The sequence below is a fragment of the Mandrillus leucophaeus genome, unplaced genomic scaffold, assembly GCF_000951045.1.
Source record: "Mandrillus leucophaeus isolate KB7577 unplaced genomic scaffold, Mleu.le_1.0 Scaffold214, whole genome shotgun sequence".
NCBI classification, from domain to species: domain Eukaryota; kingdom Metazoa; phylum Chordata; class Mammalia; order Primates; family Cercopithecidae; genus Mandrillus; species Mandrillus leucophaeus.
Window position 1 is genome coordinate 260,317 of NW_012102188.1, and position 18,437 is coordinate 278,753.

Sequence of the window (18,437 nt, forward strand, 5' to 3'; positions counted from 1 at the left end):
AGCACATGAAGAGATGTTCAACATCATTAGTCATTAGAGCAATGGAAATTAAAACCACAATGAGGTACTATTACATAGTTACTAGAATGACTTGGAGAAAAACAAATCAATCTGAGAACTCTAAGTGCTGGTAAGGATGCAGTGTAGTGAGATCTTTCATAAATGTAAAGTGATAAAACTAATACGGAATGTAGTTGGGCAGTTTCTTACAAAGTTAAACACACATTTACCATATGACCCAGCAATCCCCCCTCCCAGGTATTTACTCGTAAGAAATGAAAATACATTCACATGAAAAGCATATGTGAATGCTTATACCAGCTGTATTCACAATTGCCCAAAACTGGAATGACAGCACGGGTGGGTGTTGTTCAGTGGGTGACCTGATAAACAAACAAGAGTACACTCACACCACAAAGCCCCACTCAGCAATAAAAAGGAGCCTGGCCAGGCGCAGTGGCTCACGCCTGTAATCCCAGCAGTTGGGGAAGCCGAGGCGGGTGGATCACCTGAGGTCAGGAGTTTGAGACCAGCCTGACCAACACGGTGAAACCCTGTCTCTAGTAAAAAAATACGAAAATTAGCCGGGCGTGGTGGCGAGCACCTGTAATCTCAGCTACTTGGCAGGCTAAGGCAGAGGAATCACTTGAACCCAGTAGGCGGAAGTGGCAGAGAGCCAAGATCACGCCACTGAACTCCAGCCTGGGTGACAGAGCAAGACTCTGTCTCAGAAAAACAAAACTAAAACAAAAAACAAAAAAATGAAAAACGAAAAAAAAAACAAAAACTAAAACTAAAAGGAGCCTATGGCTTGGGTGATTCTTAGATGCATTATACGAAGCTAACCCTTTTCTCATTTAGAAAAAAAAAAGTGCCCCTTACTGCCAGTGCTCATTTAATTTTACAGAAACATGCTCTTCGAGGCTGAAGCAAATCTGAATGGTTTTCAATGTGAACATTAAATATAAAAACTGTTCTTGTAGTTATTTCTAAGTAGGACTAACATCAGCATTGTCTGAATCATCAGAATCATCTATTTTGGAAAAATCGGATGCATCAATTGAATCTTTGGCCAACAACTGTTCCAAAGCAATGTTAATATCACGCGTAGGAGTGCTATGTTTTCTAGGATTTGACATTTTCAGCGATCAAGAATTACTACATTTTGTAAATGGAAATACCACTACTAAGAACAGAATTCTATAAATAGAATGATGTCTGTTTTTTCCAAAGTTGATATACTAGAGCAATGTGAAAATAATAAAAGCGAGATATTTTGTGACAAAGTTATCTCGGGGTAAATGCTGCAGCCACAAGCACTGCCCAATGCATATTCTCGGGGCAAATGAGATTAAAGAAACTAAACTCAAAAGGCTATGTACTCTTTTCCATTTATATGACATTGTGGAGGCCAGGTGCGGTGACTCACACCTGTAATCCCAGCACTTTACAAGGCTGAGATGGGAGGATTGCTTGAGCCCAGGAGTTCGAGACCAGCCTAGGCAAGATGGCAAAACCCTGTCTCTAAAACAAAATAAAATAAAAAAATTGTATGACATGATGGAGAAGGCAGACTTGTAATGATAAAGAATAGATAAGGGCTGCCAGGGCTGGGGTGGGTAGAGGGTGCGACTTCAAAGAGCAGCATCATGTAGTTTTGGGGGCGGTAGAACTGTTCTGTATCCTGATTGTGGTGGTGGTTGCCATACATAGAATATAGTTCCATGGTTAAAATCATGAAATTATACATGAACAACATTTATTTTTACTTAATTATAAAAAGCAATGTATCAAATGGGAGGAGGCAACTAAAAGAATGAACCTCTCATGGTGGAATTTGGAGACCTGTGACATCTGATCACAGGGAGAGGATCGGGGAGGGAAGCCTGTGGAAACACCATAGCAGCTCCCCACACAGACGAGGAGGTGGCTGGCAGCCTGCACCCCTTGCCCGCCCGGAGCTACTGTGGGCTGAAAGTGAGGTGAGGTGATGGTTGGATATTTGTTCTGGTCTCCCCAGCGAGGTGTTTCTCTTTCAGTGGGAAGGCCACAGGGTGGGCAGTGTGTCCAGAAAAGGGCTCTCGTTCTCTGCACACCCCACACTTCTCCACCTCCCTTCCTTCCCCATGACCACCTGCTCTTCATCAGCCAGTGACAAAACCCTGCAAAGTGACTTGGGACAGATGTGCTGACAAGAGGGACACAGTGGATAGCCACAGAGGAGAGCGGGAGAGAGATGAGACTCCATCCTCACAGGAGCGCTGCTCTGGACCCTGCAGCACACAGCACCCCGTAGCACACAGCCTCCCCTCCCCTGTAACACACACACAGTCACACAGACATAATCACGGGCACCAACACACAAAGACATGTGCATACCCAATCACACACACAGTACAGATAGGCACACACACATACACTTACCATCACACATACAGTCACTCACACAGACACATGCACACACAACCACAGGTACCAACGCAAAAAGGTGTGTGCACACAACTACACACAGAGACACATACATCCACTGATACACACACACACACACACACGCTCATCATATTACCCTTGAGCTGTCTCCTAATACACAAAGCAAGCACATTTGCCAGTAAACAGGAACCCCAAACAGGGTTGTGGCCTGCCCCCATGAGGAGCACCGCAGCCTCCATCTAGAGCTCCTTGGAGTTGCTGTGTCAGTGGGCCTCGGTCGAGGAAGCCTATCCTCAGTGCCTCCCACCTGACTCCTCCCATCTCCCCCATGGCAAGATATGATCCTGTGGGCACAGTTCATTCTCCAAACTTGCTGAGTCTCCACCAGCCAGCGGCTCTTACTGGTGGGTTCAGGAGTCCCAGGGCTCACGCTACTTTTAGGCCAGGTGTTTCCCTGTCCCTGGAGCCCTATAGTGGGAATGCAGACCATAAACTTGAAACCTATCAAAAGATATCATTACAAATGACGATCGGTACTATGCCAGAGCCCTTCAGGAGGCCCAGACAGAAAATCCAGGGGCAGAGAAGACTTGTTTAGAGTAGAGAGAGATCTGGAAGGTCTCTGCAGAGGATTGCTTATTTGAGCAGAGACCCAAAGCATGGAAGGACTCAGGTAATGCTTGTTCCAGCATGCACCAGGCCCTGGGGCCTCCTTTGTAATTCACCCTTTAAGCTTGCCCGGACAGGGGTGAGGGTGGAGAAGGGGAGACCCCTGGCCACATAGGACTGTGGGTGAAAGAGAGTCTCACTAGAATTTTTAAATGAACATCTGTGGGCAATCTCTTTTGTTCCCTTTCCCCTCACAAAGCACCTAAGACAGGTGTTTTGCAGCTAAAGACAGGAAGGTTTAGAGGATAAGAAACCTGAGAAAGCCCGGATGTAGCAGCACATGGATTGGACCCAGAAACTCCAGGTACAGAGTCCGAGTGAGCTCACTTTGCCTGTGCAGCAGCTGCAAACGTGTGACAAGTGCTTCGGTCTCACCTGGTTTCTGGGTAACCTCGGGAGAAAGGTGTTGGCCTCATTCCCTAAGCAGCAAAGGTCACACAATGGCAGGGCCTGGTTCTCAAGCATCTCATCACACATCCTGTCCACGCTGCCTCCTTGGAGCCTAGGCTGGGGAGCCGGCTTAGGGATGTAACCATCTGTGCTTCCGGCGTTGGGCTCAAGGTCTGAGGTGGGATTTGATTTTGTTCTGTAACCTGCAAACTTGGTAGGAGACCCCATTGCTCTGTTGGGTGAGTCTAGCGTGGCCCCAAACCGGGTCTCTGCTGCCCGGTCACTGAGTATCTCCCTGTGATGCCGCCTCACCACCTTCTGCACTAACATCACCAGTCTCGTCTGAGCCAAATTCTGCTGCCTGGAATCCCTTCCTGCACCCCAGGGGCTTTTAGGTGGCCGTGGGCATGCTCGCCTGGCCCAGGGAAGTCAGTCTCGGGCCAGGGAGTATGGATAAGTGTCTGCAGGCAAGGAAGAAATCTTGGAGTCCCACAAGAGAGACTGGGTTTATTCCGCTCATTTCTGGTTGTGTGACCTTGAATACGTCCCATCCTCCCTGGGCCTCAGTTTCATTTATCTGCAAAATGGGGGTAGCAGTCCCCACCTCACAGGGTTGCTCCGGGAATGAAGTGACTGGAAGATACCCTGCAGGGGGCCTGAGATGCGCAGGCTCTCCGCTACCCACTGCTGTTGGCATTGTGCGGGTAGGGGATTGGCAGTCCACGCCGGGCCCCTCACCCTGGCTGGCCAGGGCTACTCTGCTGGATGCGGGTTCTGGACTCGGCAATTCAAGTTCTCACCTTAATTTTAAAAATAGGTTGCTAATGGTTAATATAAAAGCGAATCTGGTCAAGTATTAAATAAATAAATCCGGTGGGATTCGAACAAATGCCAATGGCAAGAAGAGAAAAATTAAACAGCAAGCCGCCTGCATATGTGTTTAAGAAAATGTAGTCCCACATCCAAGGCCTCGCCGGCTCAGGAAGGGACCGCTTCAGAAACCTCCCGGGCCACCTCTGCCTAGGAAATGTCACAAACTGCTAAGAAGGTCCTGTGAGTGTTCTAATATTTCGGTTGGAAATTTAAATGTCGGAGTTTGGAGGGCAGGGACATTTTCTAAGCTAATTGGGTGATCCAGAGCTCTCATGGAAACCCAGGAAAGACCAATGTCTCATAAATCCCTGAGAAATCTTCTTCCTCCCGGCGGTTCTCACGCGGAGCCTCTCACCCAATGGACCGACGCTTTTGCACCCTAGCCCGGGTCCTCCCAGGCGCCCGGCCCGCGATGCATCTGAGATGACAGATGGGGGACCCTGCACCTCTCTCTGAAAACTGAACCCCAGCCCAGGCATCGCTCCAAGCTCTCAACGCAGGCAACCGAGTGGAAAGTGGCAAGCCCAGGTCCCCCAGCCTTAGTGCTGCCTCTCCTGCGCGCGGGACAGGGGAAAGAGGCGGGGGGGACACTGACCTGGGAAGCCCGCGGCTCGGGGCAGGCGAGGATCAGGAGCAGAAGGAAGAGCGCACGCGGAGAGCTGGGCACCATCTTGCCAATCGGAATCTTGCTGCTTGGGAGGGGGAAATAACTTTGTCTGCCTCCCCTGCCGAGTTTGTCCCAGCGATGCGGCAGCCGCCCCTGCAGGGTGCTGGGCGCCGCGCGGCCCCGGGGCGGCTGGGGCAGGGAAGGAGGCAGGAGGCCCCCGAGCGCAATGCGTCCCGCGGGGATCGGCGCCGCCCGGCCCTTGCTCAGGTCCAGGTGCGCCGTGCACCGGGCCCTGGAGCAGCGCGCCACGAGCGTCCGCAGCTGCCCGCACGAGACAGTCCGGGCGAGGCGGGGAGGCGCCAGCCCCTTGGCTAAGGCCGAGGGAGGAGGGGCTGCCCGGCCAGGAATGCGCCTGGGAGCGCGCCCAACCCGCGCGGCTCCCGGAGGAGGCCGGGCGCGACGCCGAGGACGAGCGCGGGCATCCTCAGGGCCTGGCAGGGATGGGCGGCCCGTGCCGCGCACATGTGCGGGTGACTGGAAGCCCACCCTGGGCAGGTTTGCTCCTGACTGTCCCATTTCCCAACCAAGTAGACTGAGGCTCAGTCACCAGGGACAAGTGGCCGAACAGAAACCCAAACCCAGATCTGTTCTACTTCAGAGCCCACGCGACACCCTCCTCCCGACAGTCCTAGAAGGGGACCAGGAGATGGGCTTCATAAGCTTGACACGGGGTGGGCTGAGTTCTCCATCCAAATAAACTAGTGCCCCTTTAAATAATGCAACGGGGGTGTGAGAACAGGCACGCCCAGTGAGTAGATAGACACACAGTGATACAGTGAGTGGATCTACAGCCCTTCTGATTCACTGTCCTCCTTGCTCAAGGGAAGGAGAAACTCAGTTTAAATGGGAGGTCAGGTTCTAGAACATGGCATGCCTCGCTAAAGTCGAATCAGGAAGTGCCAGGCCGGCAGAGCAGTCTGAAGTCCCCTGCCATCAGGGCCATGGTACAACCAGATGCTTCAGACCTGAGCTCCCGGAAGGCATGATTCACATTCTTTCTGGAAGGTTTTCTGAAGGCAGTCGCTGCAGATGTTCTGGGACACACAAGTCTGGTCAAGCCCCAGACCCCTTTTTCCTCTTCCACATTCCCACTCAGAGCTCAAGGAATGGAGAGCCCGGAAGACTGCGACCGCAGAGCAGGAGCTGTTTCCCAGCGGCGGCCAGAAAGGAAAGTTGGAATCCTGGCTTAGTCCCTTCAAACTGCTATAGCAAAATACCATCAACTGAGTGGCTTATAAACAATAGAAGGTTTTTCTCACAGTTCTGGAGGCTGGGAGGTCCAAGATCAAGGTGCCAACAGATTAAGTGTTTGGTGAGGGCTGGAGTTCTGGTTCCCGTGTCCTCACAGGGGCAAGGCAGCTCTCTGGGGCCCCTTTTCTGAGGGCACTAATCCCATTTGTGAGGACTCTGCACTCATGACAGATGTCACCTCCCACATGTCCTACCTCCTAATACTATCATCTTGGGAATGAGGTTTCCAACATATAAATTTAGGGGAGACACTAACATTCAGAACCTAGCCAGCGCCCCAAAAAGCAGGGGACATGGTTCAGGCTGGCCTCCTGGTCACTGGTTAGGCAGGAAATCCTACAGTACTGCTCCCCCAACTTCCCCATGCAAAGGAGGTGGAACGGGACCCATCTAACCTTTTTTTTCCCCTTGAGACAGAGTCTTGCTCTGTTGCCCAGGCTGGGGTGCAGTGGCCTGATCTCAGCTCACTGCAGCCTTGCCTCCCTGGTTCAAGTGATTCTCCTGCCTCAGCCTCCCAAGTAGCTGGGGCTACAGGCATGCACCACCATGCCTGGCTAATTTTTGTATTTTCAGTAGAGACAGGTTTTCACCATGTTGGCCAGGCTTGTCTTGAACTCCTGACCTCAAATGACCCACCCGCCTCAGCCTCCCAAAGTGCTGGGATTATAGGTGTGAGCCACTGCAGCCGGTAAGGGATCCACGTAATCTTATTTTGCATTCCTGGTTGAACATCCTGAAGACAGACATGGTCATACCCCTGCTTCTCCCTGTCCAGGTGGAGAGGATGGGACAGCATGACCTGATCCAGGGCAGCCTGTGGAGATTGTGGTTTTCTACCTCGATCTCTCATGTGTTTGCTGTCTATACCAGAAGCCAGTACCCTGCTCCCTCTCTGTCTCTCTGTTTTCTGCCCTATGCTTGAAAAGTTTCCTCCTGGTCAGTGTGGCTGCATTTATTAATATTTTGTGTCCTGTCCCACCTTGTGTTTACATGACCTTCTCTGGAAGGCCAGCTCTTCTGGCTCTCAGCCTTGCTCTGGCTGTGCGCTGCGAACCAGACATTGGGCAGATGCAAGCAAGCCTTCTCTTCTCCTCTCCTGCCCTTTCTATGGAGTCATAAAGCTGGAAGAGATTCTTGATTTCACAGATGAAGAAGCTGAATTGGGGCACGGTTGACTGACTTGCCCAAGGAATGCAAACTCTGGTCTCAAGATCCCCCCTCCTAGAGCGGTGCTGTTTCTAGGACAGGCTACCTTTGACTTTATCCCACCTTTCATTTTAGGGCTACTGTGTTACTTATATTAAATATATGATCACAGCATTTCAGGAATTTTATTTACAGAAATAGGGGGGTTTTCTGTTTGTTTTTTCATGTGTTTTGTTTTCTTGGGCTTTTGCTGTTGTTTTTATTTTTCAAATATTTCTAAGTTTCAACAGGATTTTTGTTTCCTTTGTAATGCTTTCTGTTTGTTAACCTTGCCCTATGGCTGCCTTCCCTCTAGTGTTCTGGCATCTGGTTCTGAATGAACCTTCTAAGATCTGACTGCCCCAGCAGCACTGTCCTGTCTCTGTCTTTGTCCTCAGCTGCCCTGGATCTGCAGTAATCAAGGCAGAGCCTATCAAGTCCAGAACCTACCAAGGCTGTCTGCAAGCAGATAACCCATGAAATTCAGCTGGGTGCTCTACCTTTAAGCCCGCAACCCTCACTCAATACAATGGGCTTATCAGCCTTTTTTTTTTTTTTTTTTTTTTTTTGAGAGAGAGTCTCACTCTGTCGCCCAGACTGGAGTGCAGTGGTGCGATCTCGGCTCACTGTAACCTCTGCTGCTTCACAGGGGCAAGCAATTCTCCTGCCTCAGCCTCTCGAGCAGCTGGAATTACAGGCACCTGCCACCACGCCCAGATGATTTCTGTATTTTTAGTCGAGACAGGGTTTCACCATCTTGGTCAGGCTGGTCTTGAACTCCTGACCTCATGATACACCCGCCTCGGCCTCACAAAGTGCTGGGATTACAGGCGTGAGCCACCATGCCCGGCCCTTATCAGCTATTTAATTCCTCTATTTCCCCTCTATTTAGTTTTCAAGAGAATATTCTTGAGTGTTGGGGGATTGGTTTGGTGGGGGTCAACACGTCTACAGAAAGTATTTTTTAAAAGTCTTTTGGTAAGATCAGTTGCCGTCCCCTGGGATCCATGCTCTGATACATTCATGTTCTCTGTGCAACATGGGCATGCAACACAAAATGGGAAGATTTGTTGTAGAAATCTGTGTTTAAGACCCCAGCAGAGGCCAGGTGAGGTGGTTCATGCCTATAATCACAGCACTTTGGGAGGCCGAGGCAGGTGGGTCACTTGAGGTCAGGGGTTCGAGACCAGCCTGGCCAAGATGGTGAAACGCTGTCTCTACTAAAAGTACAAAAATTAGCCGGCTGTGGTAGCAGGCACCTGTAATCCCAGCTACCTGGCAGGCTGAGGCAAGAGAATCACTTGAACATAGGAGGAGGAGGTTGCAGTGAACTAAGATTGTGCCACTGCACTCTGGCCTGGGCAACAAAGTGAGATTCCGTCTCAAAAAAAAAAAAAAAAACCAGCAGAAGCAAGATTCAGTCTGAAATCATCCTTCCAGAGCTGTCCTGGGGGCTCCTCTGGGTCCCCCATGGTGCCCCATACCATGTTGCACACCATTTTGGGTTCACGGACTTATTGATTCAGCTATGGCTGAGTCTTACTGTCAGCTCATTTGCAGCTGTTTCTCTCCCTTTTCATCCTTTACCCCACATTTCTCTGTGATTCTAAATGTCATCAACCCCCACGAAGCACCTACAGAGGTCCCAGGAACAAAGCCCAGCATGTTAGCGTGACAGGACAATGGGGTAGAAACAGTGTAGGGAGAATGGTCTAGCAGGGGTGCAGTGACTTCATCCAATTCATTCATTACAAAAATATCAAGTGCCAACTCTGGGCATGGCCCTGTGCCAGGTACTACATTACCACATTATATCTAGAGCTTTAGTCAGCAGAACTGTGCAGTCCTGTGCTGAACGCTGAAGAGACTGTCTACTTATGTATGATATCAGGACTGCTAGTAGAAACCGTTTCCCCCAGAAAACCGTTTCCAATTTTATAAGATGAAAGCCTGTGGAAAAGCAGATTTCATTGTGCTGTGATTAAAGACCAAACACCAGTTAACATCTGCCAAAAGAAGCAAAACATTGAACATCCACGAATGCCATTCCACATGCCTTTGGAAGCAGCAGAGTGGTGGATGCAGTCAGGCACACACAGCCTTTGAAATCAGACATGCCTGGGCCAAATCTTACCCCCTTCTTGCTGCCAGTTTGAACTTGTAACTCTCTTAATCTTTACAGGCCTCAGTTTCCTGATTTATATATGAGAATACAAGTATTTATCAAAGAGATTATGAGATTTCAAAATAATAAAGTGCCTAACACAATGCTGAGCATAAAGTAAGTGCTCAGTTAAAGGGACATTGCTTATACTGATGGTCCTTCATACAGGGACAACATAAGAAGGAAACAAACATGTCTTGAGCACCTACTGTAAACCGGTCACAAATGCTCTCATTTGTTCTCATGACAACCCAGTGAAATGGGTCCCATTGTTAATCCCATTTTATAGATTGTGCAACTGAGGCTTAGAATGCTTCAGTAGGTTGTCCAAGATCAAACTGAAATTGAGTAAATGCTAAGCAAAAAGAAAACCTGGATAAAAGGTGTAAGTGCTAATTTTGCAACTTTTAAGTCTAAAATTATCTTTAAATAATGTGTATGTACAATTTAATGTTTTCTTTCACTTTGTCAGTTATACATTATAGTTTTCGAGGAATTTTAAAATTTTATCCAATTTGCCAAATTTAGTGGCATAAAATAGATTTATTCACTTGTCTTTTTAATGGCTGTAGGATCTGTAGTGGTAGCCCTTCTTTTATTCCTAATATTGATGATTTGTGCTCTTTCCCTTTTTTCTTCATTATTATAGCTAAACATTTATAAATTTTTTTTTCCTCTCAAAGAGCCAAATTTTTGCTTTACTAATTTCCTCAAGTGTTTGTTTGAAATTTCATTGGTTTCTGCTCATATCTTTATTTGTTTCAATACTACCTAGGATTTGTTTTAATCAGGTGTGGTAAGACACACAGACATGAAAATGATTTCCATGAAGAAAGAAGTTTTTATCATACTCACAGTCTCCTAAGAACAAGAGGGATGGTATATCAAGCAGGATCACACAGGAAGATGCCGAGGTGAGATGAGCAGGCAGAGAGAGAGGAAAAGAGAGAGAGAGGAATTTGGACAAGAGACTAAGGAACAACTGAAACAAGGTAAGCAAGCTAAGCAGGGTTAGGATTGGATAGTTTGAATTGTTTGGATGGGCTCTAGGCTCTAGGGGTGGTCCCTAGTTGTCCAGTACCCAGCTTTGTAGTGTTTAGGGCAAAAGGATATCATACCAGATAAAAGGAAGCAAGCAGGAGTATGGACTTGGAGTTATTTGGTTTGCATATAAAATGCATGCTCTAGAGCAAGTCATTTATTATCTTTCAGAATTTGCAAACTGCAGAGGAGCAGCCCTTTCAGGTCAGCAAGGCCCCAGATGCAAGAACACTGAAAATACAGAAAATAAGAAAATAAAGCTTATATTATTGTTTTATTGCTTTCTCTTTCTTTGGGTTTACTCACTCAGCTATATTTTTCCTAGATTATCAAAATTGAAATAATTGTAATTGACTTTATACCTTTCTTCTTTCCTAATATAAGTGCTTAAAGTTATAGCACTCCCTCTAAGTACTACTTTAGCTGCATACTGCAAATATTGATATATGGCTTTTTCATTTTCATGTAGTTCAGAATGCTTTCTAAATTTTCTCATAATTTTTTCTTTGATCCATGGGTTACTTAGAACTGTGTGGTTTAATTTCCACGTATTTGGTTTCTTTCCAGACATCTTATTATTTATTCATAATTTAATTCCACTGTGGTCAGAGAAGACACTATATGTTTTCAGTTCTTTCTTTTCTTTTGTTTTCTCTTTCTTTCTTTTTCTTTTTCTTTTCTTTCTTTCTTTCTTTCTCTTTCTTTCTTTCTTTCTTTCTTTCTTTCTTTCTTTCTTTCTTTTCTTTCTTTCTCTCTTTCTCTCTTTCTCTCTTTCTCTTTCTTTCTTTCTTTCTTTCTTTCTTTCTTTCTTTCTTTCTTTTCTTTCTTTCTCTTTCTTCCTTCCTTCCTTTCTCCTTCCTTCCTTCTTTCCTTCCTTCCTTCCTTTTCTTTCTTTTTCTCCACTGTATGTTTTCAGTTTCCTGTCCTCCTCCTCCTCCTCCTCCTCTTCTTCCTTTCTTCCTTGCCTGCCTGCCTGCCTTCCTTTCCTTTCCTTTCCTTTCTTTTTCTCCACTGTGTTTTCAGTCCTTCCTTCCTTCCCTCCTCCTCCTTCTTTTTTTCTTCTTTCTCTTTCTTTTTTTCTTTCTTTTTCTTTTGTTCTTTCCTTCTTTTTTTTGAGACAGAGTCTCACTCCGTCACTGAGTGTGACTTTTTTACATAGCATATAATTGAGTCTTACCTTTTTATCCACTGTGAAAAATCTTTGCCTTTTAATCTGAGTGTTTGGTTTATTTAAATTTAATGTAATTATTGATATGGCTGAATTTAGGCCTACCATTTTATCATTCGTTTTCTATTTGTTTCCTTTGTTTGTTTATTTATTTATTTATTGAGACAGAATCTTGCTCTGTCTTCCAGACTGCAGTGCAGTGGTGCGATCTTGGCTCACTGCAACCTCCGCCTCCCAGGTTCAAGTGATTCTCCTGCCTCAGCCTCCTGAGTAGCTGGGATTTCAGGCGCCTGCCACCACACCTGGCTAATTTTTGTATCTTTACTAAAGACGGGGTTTCACCATGTTGGTCAGGCTGGTCTCAAACTCCTGACCTCAGGTTTGATTCACCCACCTCGGCCTCCCAAAGTGCTGGGATTACAGGCATGAGCCACTGCACTCAGCCAGTTCCCTCTGTTTTTTATTCCTGTTTTCCTTTTCTGCCTTCTTTTAGATTAATTGATTGAATTGTTTAAAATTTCATTTCAATTCTTTTATTGACTTTTAATGTATACCTCTGCATTATTATAATTGTTATAATTGTTTAATGTCTGCCACTGGATCACAATATACATTCTTAATTTATCATAGTGTTTTTTAGGGTTAACAGTGTATACAGCATATAAAATGTAAGAAGGCCAGATGTGGTGACTCATGTCTGTAATCCCAACACTTTGGGAGGCTGAGGCAGGTGGATCGCTTGAGGCCCGGAGTTCTGGACCAGCCTAGGCAAGATAGTGAGACCCTGTCTCTACAAAAGTAAAATGAAAAACATTAGCCAGGCATCGTGGTATGTGCCTGCAGTCCCAGCTACTTGGAAGGCTGAGGCAGGAGGATCACTTGAACCTGAACAGTTGAGAGGGCAGTGAACCATGATAGTGCCACTACACTCCAGACTGGGCAACAGAACAAGACCCTGTCTCAAAAAAAAAAAGAAGTAAATAAGTAAATTAAATAAAATGTAAAAAGCTTGCAATCAAATGGGACAATTACCAACTCCTGTCATTTATGCTATGGTGGTCATATGTACATTATGTCCATATATTTTAAAACTCCATAGTGTAATATTTTAATTTTTGCTTTATATAGTCGTATGGGTTTTTAACAAATTTTTAGCAAGAATACTCTTATATATTTACAGATATAGTTACAATTTCTGGTGCTGTTCATTTTGTTTTGAAGACACAAGTTCCCTTCTGATATCATTTTCCTTCAGCATGAAAAACATTCATTAGCATACTTTGTATTGTATGGTTGCTAGCAACAAATTTTTAAAAATATGATTTATCTGAAAATGTCTTTATTTTGACTTTGTCCTTGAAGACTATTTTTGATAGATACAGAATTCTGGGTTGACTTTTTTTACATTCAGCACTTTAACAATGTCACTGACCTGTTCTCTAGCATCCATTCTTTCTGATGAGAGGTCAGATTCATTTCTGTCATTGCTCATTTGTACATGATGTGCCATTTCTTCCCATTCATTGTGGTTTCAATATTATATTTGCGTCTTTGGATTTCTGCAGGTAAAGCATGCCTACAAGTACTTTTCTGCATATTCTGGTTGGAGTTCACTTAGCTTCTTGAATGTATACATTTGTGTCTTTCACCAAATTTAGGGAATTTTGGGCCATTATTTAATCTAGGAATTTTTCTCCTATGTTCTCTCCTTCCTGTCCTTTTAGGACTAGTTTTGCTTTAGAACTCTTACTGTTAGGCCGGGCGCGGTGGCTCAAGCCTGTAATCCCAGCACTTTGGGAGGCCGAGACGGGTGGATCACGAGGTCAGGAGATCGAGACCTTCCTGGCTAACACGGTGAAACCCCGTCTCTACTAAGAAATACAAAAAACTAGCCGGGCGAGGTGGCGGGCGCCTGTAGTCCCAGCTACTTGGGAGGCTGAGGCAGGAGAATGGCGTAAACCCGGGAGGCGGAGCTTGCAGTGAGCTGAGATCCAGCCACTGCACTCCAGCCTGGGCAAGAGAGCGAGACTCCGTCTCAAAACAAACAAACAAACAAACAAAAAAACTCTTACTGTTGTCCCACAAGTCCACAAGGCAGTGTTCTTTCTTTTTTATTTTTCTTTGTGTATTTAAGGTTGAATATTTTCTATTGGTCTAGCTTTAAGTTCACGGACTCTTCTGTCACCTCAATCTGTCACTAAACACATCCAGTGAATTTTTTATTTTGTAAGTTGGTATCATATTTCCATTTTTTGTCATTGTTTTTGTTTTTTTTAAATTGTTTTCTATTGAGATTTTCTATTTGGTTATTTATTATAAACTTTGTTTTCCCTTTTAGCTCCTTGGGCACAGTTATATCTGCAGTTTTAAAATCCTTTTTTTTTTTTTTTTTGGTCATTTACCATCTTTTGTGCTCTGAGGCTCAATAGCTATTGCTTGTCTTCTGAGTAGGGGCCACTTTTTCTGGTTTACTAGTATGCCTAGTTATTTGGGATTGTATCCAGGGATTGTTAACGATATGTTGTAGATGCTCCTTATTCTGTTGTGTTACCCTGAATATAACATTTCAAAATTGAGATATAATTCATTTACCACAAAACTCATCACATTATAGGGTATGACAGAGCGGCTTTTTAGCATATTCACAAAGTTGTGCCATCATCACAAATACTGAATTTAAGAACATTTTCATCATTCAAAAAAGATACCCTATGCCCATTAGCAGTCATTCCTCATTCTTTTATTCCTTTGGCACTATGAAACCGCTAATCTACTTTCTGTCTATGAATTTGCCTATTCTGGGCATTTTGTAAAAACAGAATAATAAAATATGGGGCTTTTGTGAGTGCTTTTCTTTCACTTAACGTGCTTCAAGAATCATCTATTTTGTCACATTTAACAGTATTTCACTGACTTTTATGGCTGAATAATATTCAATTGTATGGATATGTCATATTTGGGTTATCCATTCATCAACTGAATGGTTTGTTTACAATTTGTGGCTATTATGGTGAATCCTACAATGAGCATTCATGTACAAGTTTTTGTGTAGACACATTTGCATTTCTGTTAGGTATATACCTAGGAATGGTATTGCTGAGTCATATGGTAACTCTTTAATCATTTGATTAACTGCCAGACTGTTTTCCAAAGGGGCTGTACCATTTTACTTCCCACCAGCAGTGTAGAAGAGTTCCAGTTTCTCCATATTCTCATGAACACTGTTATTTTCCTTTTTTGTTATTTTTATTATGACAGCTATCTTAGTGGGTGTAAAGTGGTATCTTACTAAGGTCGTGATTTTCATTTTCTTGATTAGTAATGTCTAGAGCATCTTTTTATGTGCTTATTGGCCTGTCGTATATCTTCCTAAAATGTGTATTCAGAACCTTTGCCATGTTTTGGTTAGATTATTTGTCCTTTTATTATTGAGTTGAAGGACTTCTTCATACAGTCTAGCTACAACTCAGATACATGACTTGCAAATAGTTTCTCCCATTCTGTGGGTTGATTTTCATTTTTTGATAGTGTCCTTTGAAACACAGAAGTTCTTAATTTTGATGAAGTCCAATCTATCTGTTTCTTTCTCTTCTTGCTTATGCTTTTGGTGTGAACTCTAAGAATAGTTTGTCAAATCTAAGGTCATGAAGATTTACCCATATGTTTTCTTCTTAGAGATGTATGAATCTAGCTCTCACATTTATGTCTTTGGTCCATTTTGAGTTAATTTTTGTACATATTCTCAGGTAGGGGTCCAGCTTCATTCTTTTGCATGTGGCTATGCAGTTGTCCCAGCACCATTTGTTAAAGAGACTGTCCTTTCTCCATTGAATGGTCTTGGCACTCTTGTTGAAAATCAACTGACCATAGATGTATGGGTTTATTTCTACACTCTGAATTCAATTCCATTGATCTATATATCTATCCTTGTGCAATTACTGAACCGTCTTGATTATAGTTGCTTTAAAGTAAGTTTTGAGATGTGTGAGTCCTCGTCTTAGTTCTTACTCAACATTATTTTGACTATTCTGTGTCCCTTGAAATTGCATATGAATTTTAAAGTCAGCTTCTCAATTTCTACAAAGAAGTTGGCGGGGATTCTCGTAAGGATTGCATTATCAGAATTAAGGTCAATTTGGAGAAGATTGCTGTCTTAACAGTGTTAAGTCTTCTGATCTATGAACATGGAATTTTTTCAATTCATTTATAGCTTATTTATTTTTTTCAACAATATTTTATGGTTTTTAGTGTATAAGTTTTGCACTTCCTTTGTCAGATTCATTCCTAAGTATTTTATTTTATTTTACGTATGTTAGAGATAGGATCTCATTCTATTGCCCAGGCTGGAGTGCAGTGGTGTGATCATAGCTCACTAAAACCTCCAAGTCCTGGGCTGAAGTGGTCCTCATGTCCTAGCCTCCTGAATACGTAGTACCACAAATGTCTATCGTCGTGCCTGGTTAATCTTTTTTTTTTTTTTTTTTTTTTTTTTTTTTTTTTTTTGAGACAGAGTCTCTGTCACCCAGGCTGGAGTGCAGTGACGTGATCTTGGTTCACTGCAACCTCTGCTTCCAGCGTTCAAGTGATTCTCCTGCCTCAGCCTCCTGGGTAGCTTGGATTACAGGAGCCCACCACCATGCCCAGCTAATTTTTGTATTTTTAGTAGAGACAGGGTTTCGCGATGTTGGCCAGGCTGGTCTCAAATGCCTTACCTCAAGTAATCCACACGCCTTGACTTCCCAAAGTGTCGAGTAATTCTTTTAATCTTTTAGTCTTTTGTAGGGTCCCTATGTTGTCCAGGCTGATCCTGAACTCCTGGCCTCAAGCGGTCCTCCTGCCTCAGCCTCTCAAAGTGTTAGGATTACAGGCATGAGCCATTGTATTTTGTTCTTTTTGATGCTATTGTAAATGGGTTTCTTACTTTCATTTTTGGATTATTCATTGCAACCTTAAGGAATATGATTGATTTTCATATGTCAATCTTGTATCCTGAAACCTTACAGAACTCATTATCCTGAAACCTTACAGAACTCATTATTGTTCTAATCGTTTTTTAGTGGTTTCCTTAGAGATTTTTATATACAAGATCATTAAATCTGCAAATAGAGATATTTTTATTTTTCTATTTCAATAACTTTTATTTCTTTTTCTTTCTTTCTTTCTTTTCTGATTTCCCTGGCTAGAAGCTCCAGTACAATGTTGAACAGAAGTGGTGAGAGATGACATTCCTGTCTTTTCCAGATCTTAGGGGGTGTCTTAGTCTGTTCAGCCTGTTATAACAAAATATCTTGGACTGGGAAATTTATAAACAACACAAATTTATTGCTCACAGTTCTGGGGGCTAGGAAGTCCAAGATCAAGGTGCCAGTAGATTCAGTGTCTGGTAAGAGCTTGGTCTGTGCCTCATAGATGGCAACTTCTTGTTGAATTCTCACATGGTGGAAGGGGCAAACAAGCTCCCTTGGGCCTCTTTGATAAGGGCAGTAATCAAATTCATTAGGATGCTACCATCATGACATAATCACTTTCTATAGGTCGCACCTCTTTTTATTTTTAATCATACTTTAAGTTCTGGGATACATGTGCAGAACGTTCTGGTTTGTTACATAGGTAGGTCGCACCTCTTAATACTATTCCACTGGGGATTAGGTTTCAATATATGAACTTGCAGGGGATACAAACATTCAGACCATAACTGGGGGAAAGCTTCTAGTCTTTTGCCATTTAGTATGACGTTAAGTATGGGTTTTTTTTCTGTAGGTACCCTTTATAATGTTGAGGAGATCTCACTCTACCTCTAATTTGTTGGTATTTTTTTTTTTTTTTAATCATGAAAGGGTATTTCATTTTGGCAAATGCTTTTTCTACAACTATGATACTCATGGCATTTTTGAGTTTCTGTCCTATTCATATAATGTTTTACATTAATTAATTTTAAGGTGTTAAACCCTCTTTGCATTCCCAGGATAAATCCTGCTTGGTCCTGGTGTATAATTCTTTTCATATGTTGCTGGATTTGGTTTGCTAGTATTTTGTTGAGAACATTTGCTTCCATATTCATGAAAGATACTGGTCTGTAGTTTTCTTGTGTTGTTTTTGGCCAATTTGAGCATCAGGGTAATACTGACCTCATAAAATGAGGTGGGAATACAATTTCTTTTATTTTGGGGAAGAATTCATGAAGAATTGGTACTAATTATTCTTTTTCTTCTTTCCTTTCTTCCCCTCCTCCCTCCTCCTCCCTCCTTCCTCTTCCTCCTCCTTCTCCTCTTCCTCTTCTCCCTCTTTCTCCCTTCTCCTTCTCCTCCCTTCTCCTTTTTTTTGAGACAGGGTCTCACTCTGTTGCCCAGGCAGGAGTGCAGTAGTGTGATCATGGCTCACTGCAGCCTTGACCTCCTGGGCTCAAGCGATCTTCCTGTCTCATCCTCCTGAGTAGCTGGGACTACAGGTGTACACCACCATGCCTGGCTAAGTTTTTAATTTTTTTGTAGAGAAGGGATTTCACCATGTTGCCCAGGCTGGTCTCGAACTCCTGAGCTCAAGTGATGCACTTGCCTTGGCCTCCCAAAGTGCTAGAATTGCAGGCATAAGCCACTGCA

General features: G+C 43.9%; 1 protein-coding gene across 1 annotated transcript in view; it reads right to left on the reverse strand.

Moving 5' to 3' along the window:
* FBLN7 (fibulin 7) overlaps window positions 1-5,105 on the reverse strand; it is a 48,100-nt gene extending 42,995 nt beyond the window's left edge. Inside the window, exon 1 of the mRNA XM_011980515.1 lies at window positions 4,958-5,105. Coding sequence (XP_011835905.1) covers window positions 4,958-5,032 — 75 coding nt within the window. The 5' untranslated portion in view covers window positions 5,033-5,105. The remainder of the gene's footprint in view (window positions 1-4,957) is intronic.
* Between the last annotated feature and the right edge of the window lie 13,332 nt (window positions 5,106-18,437).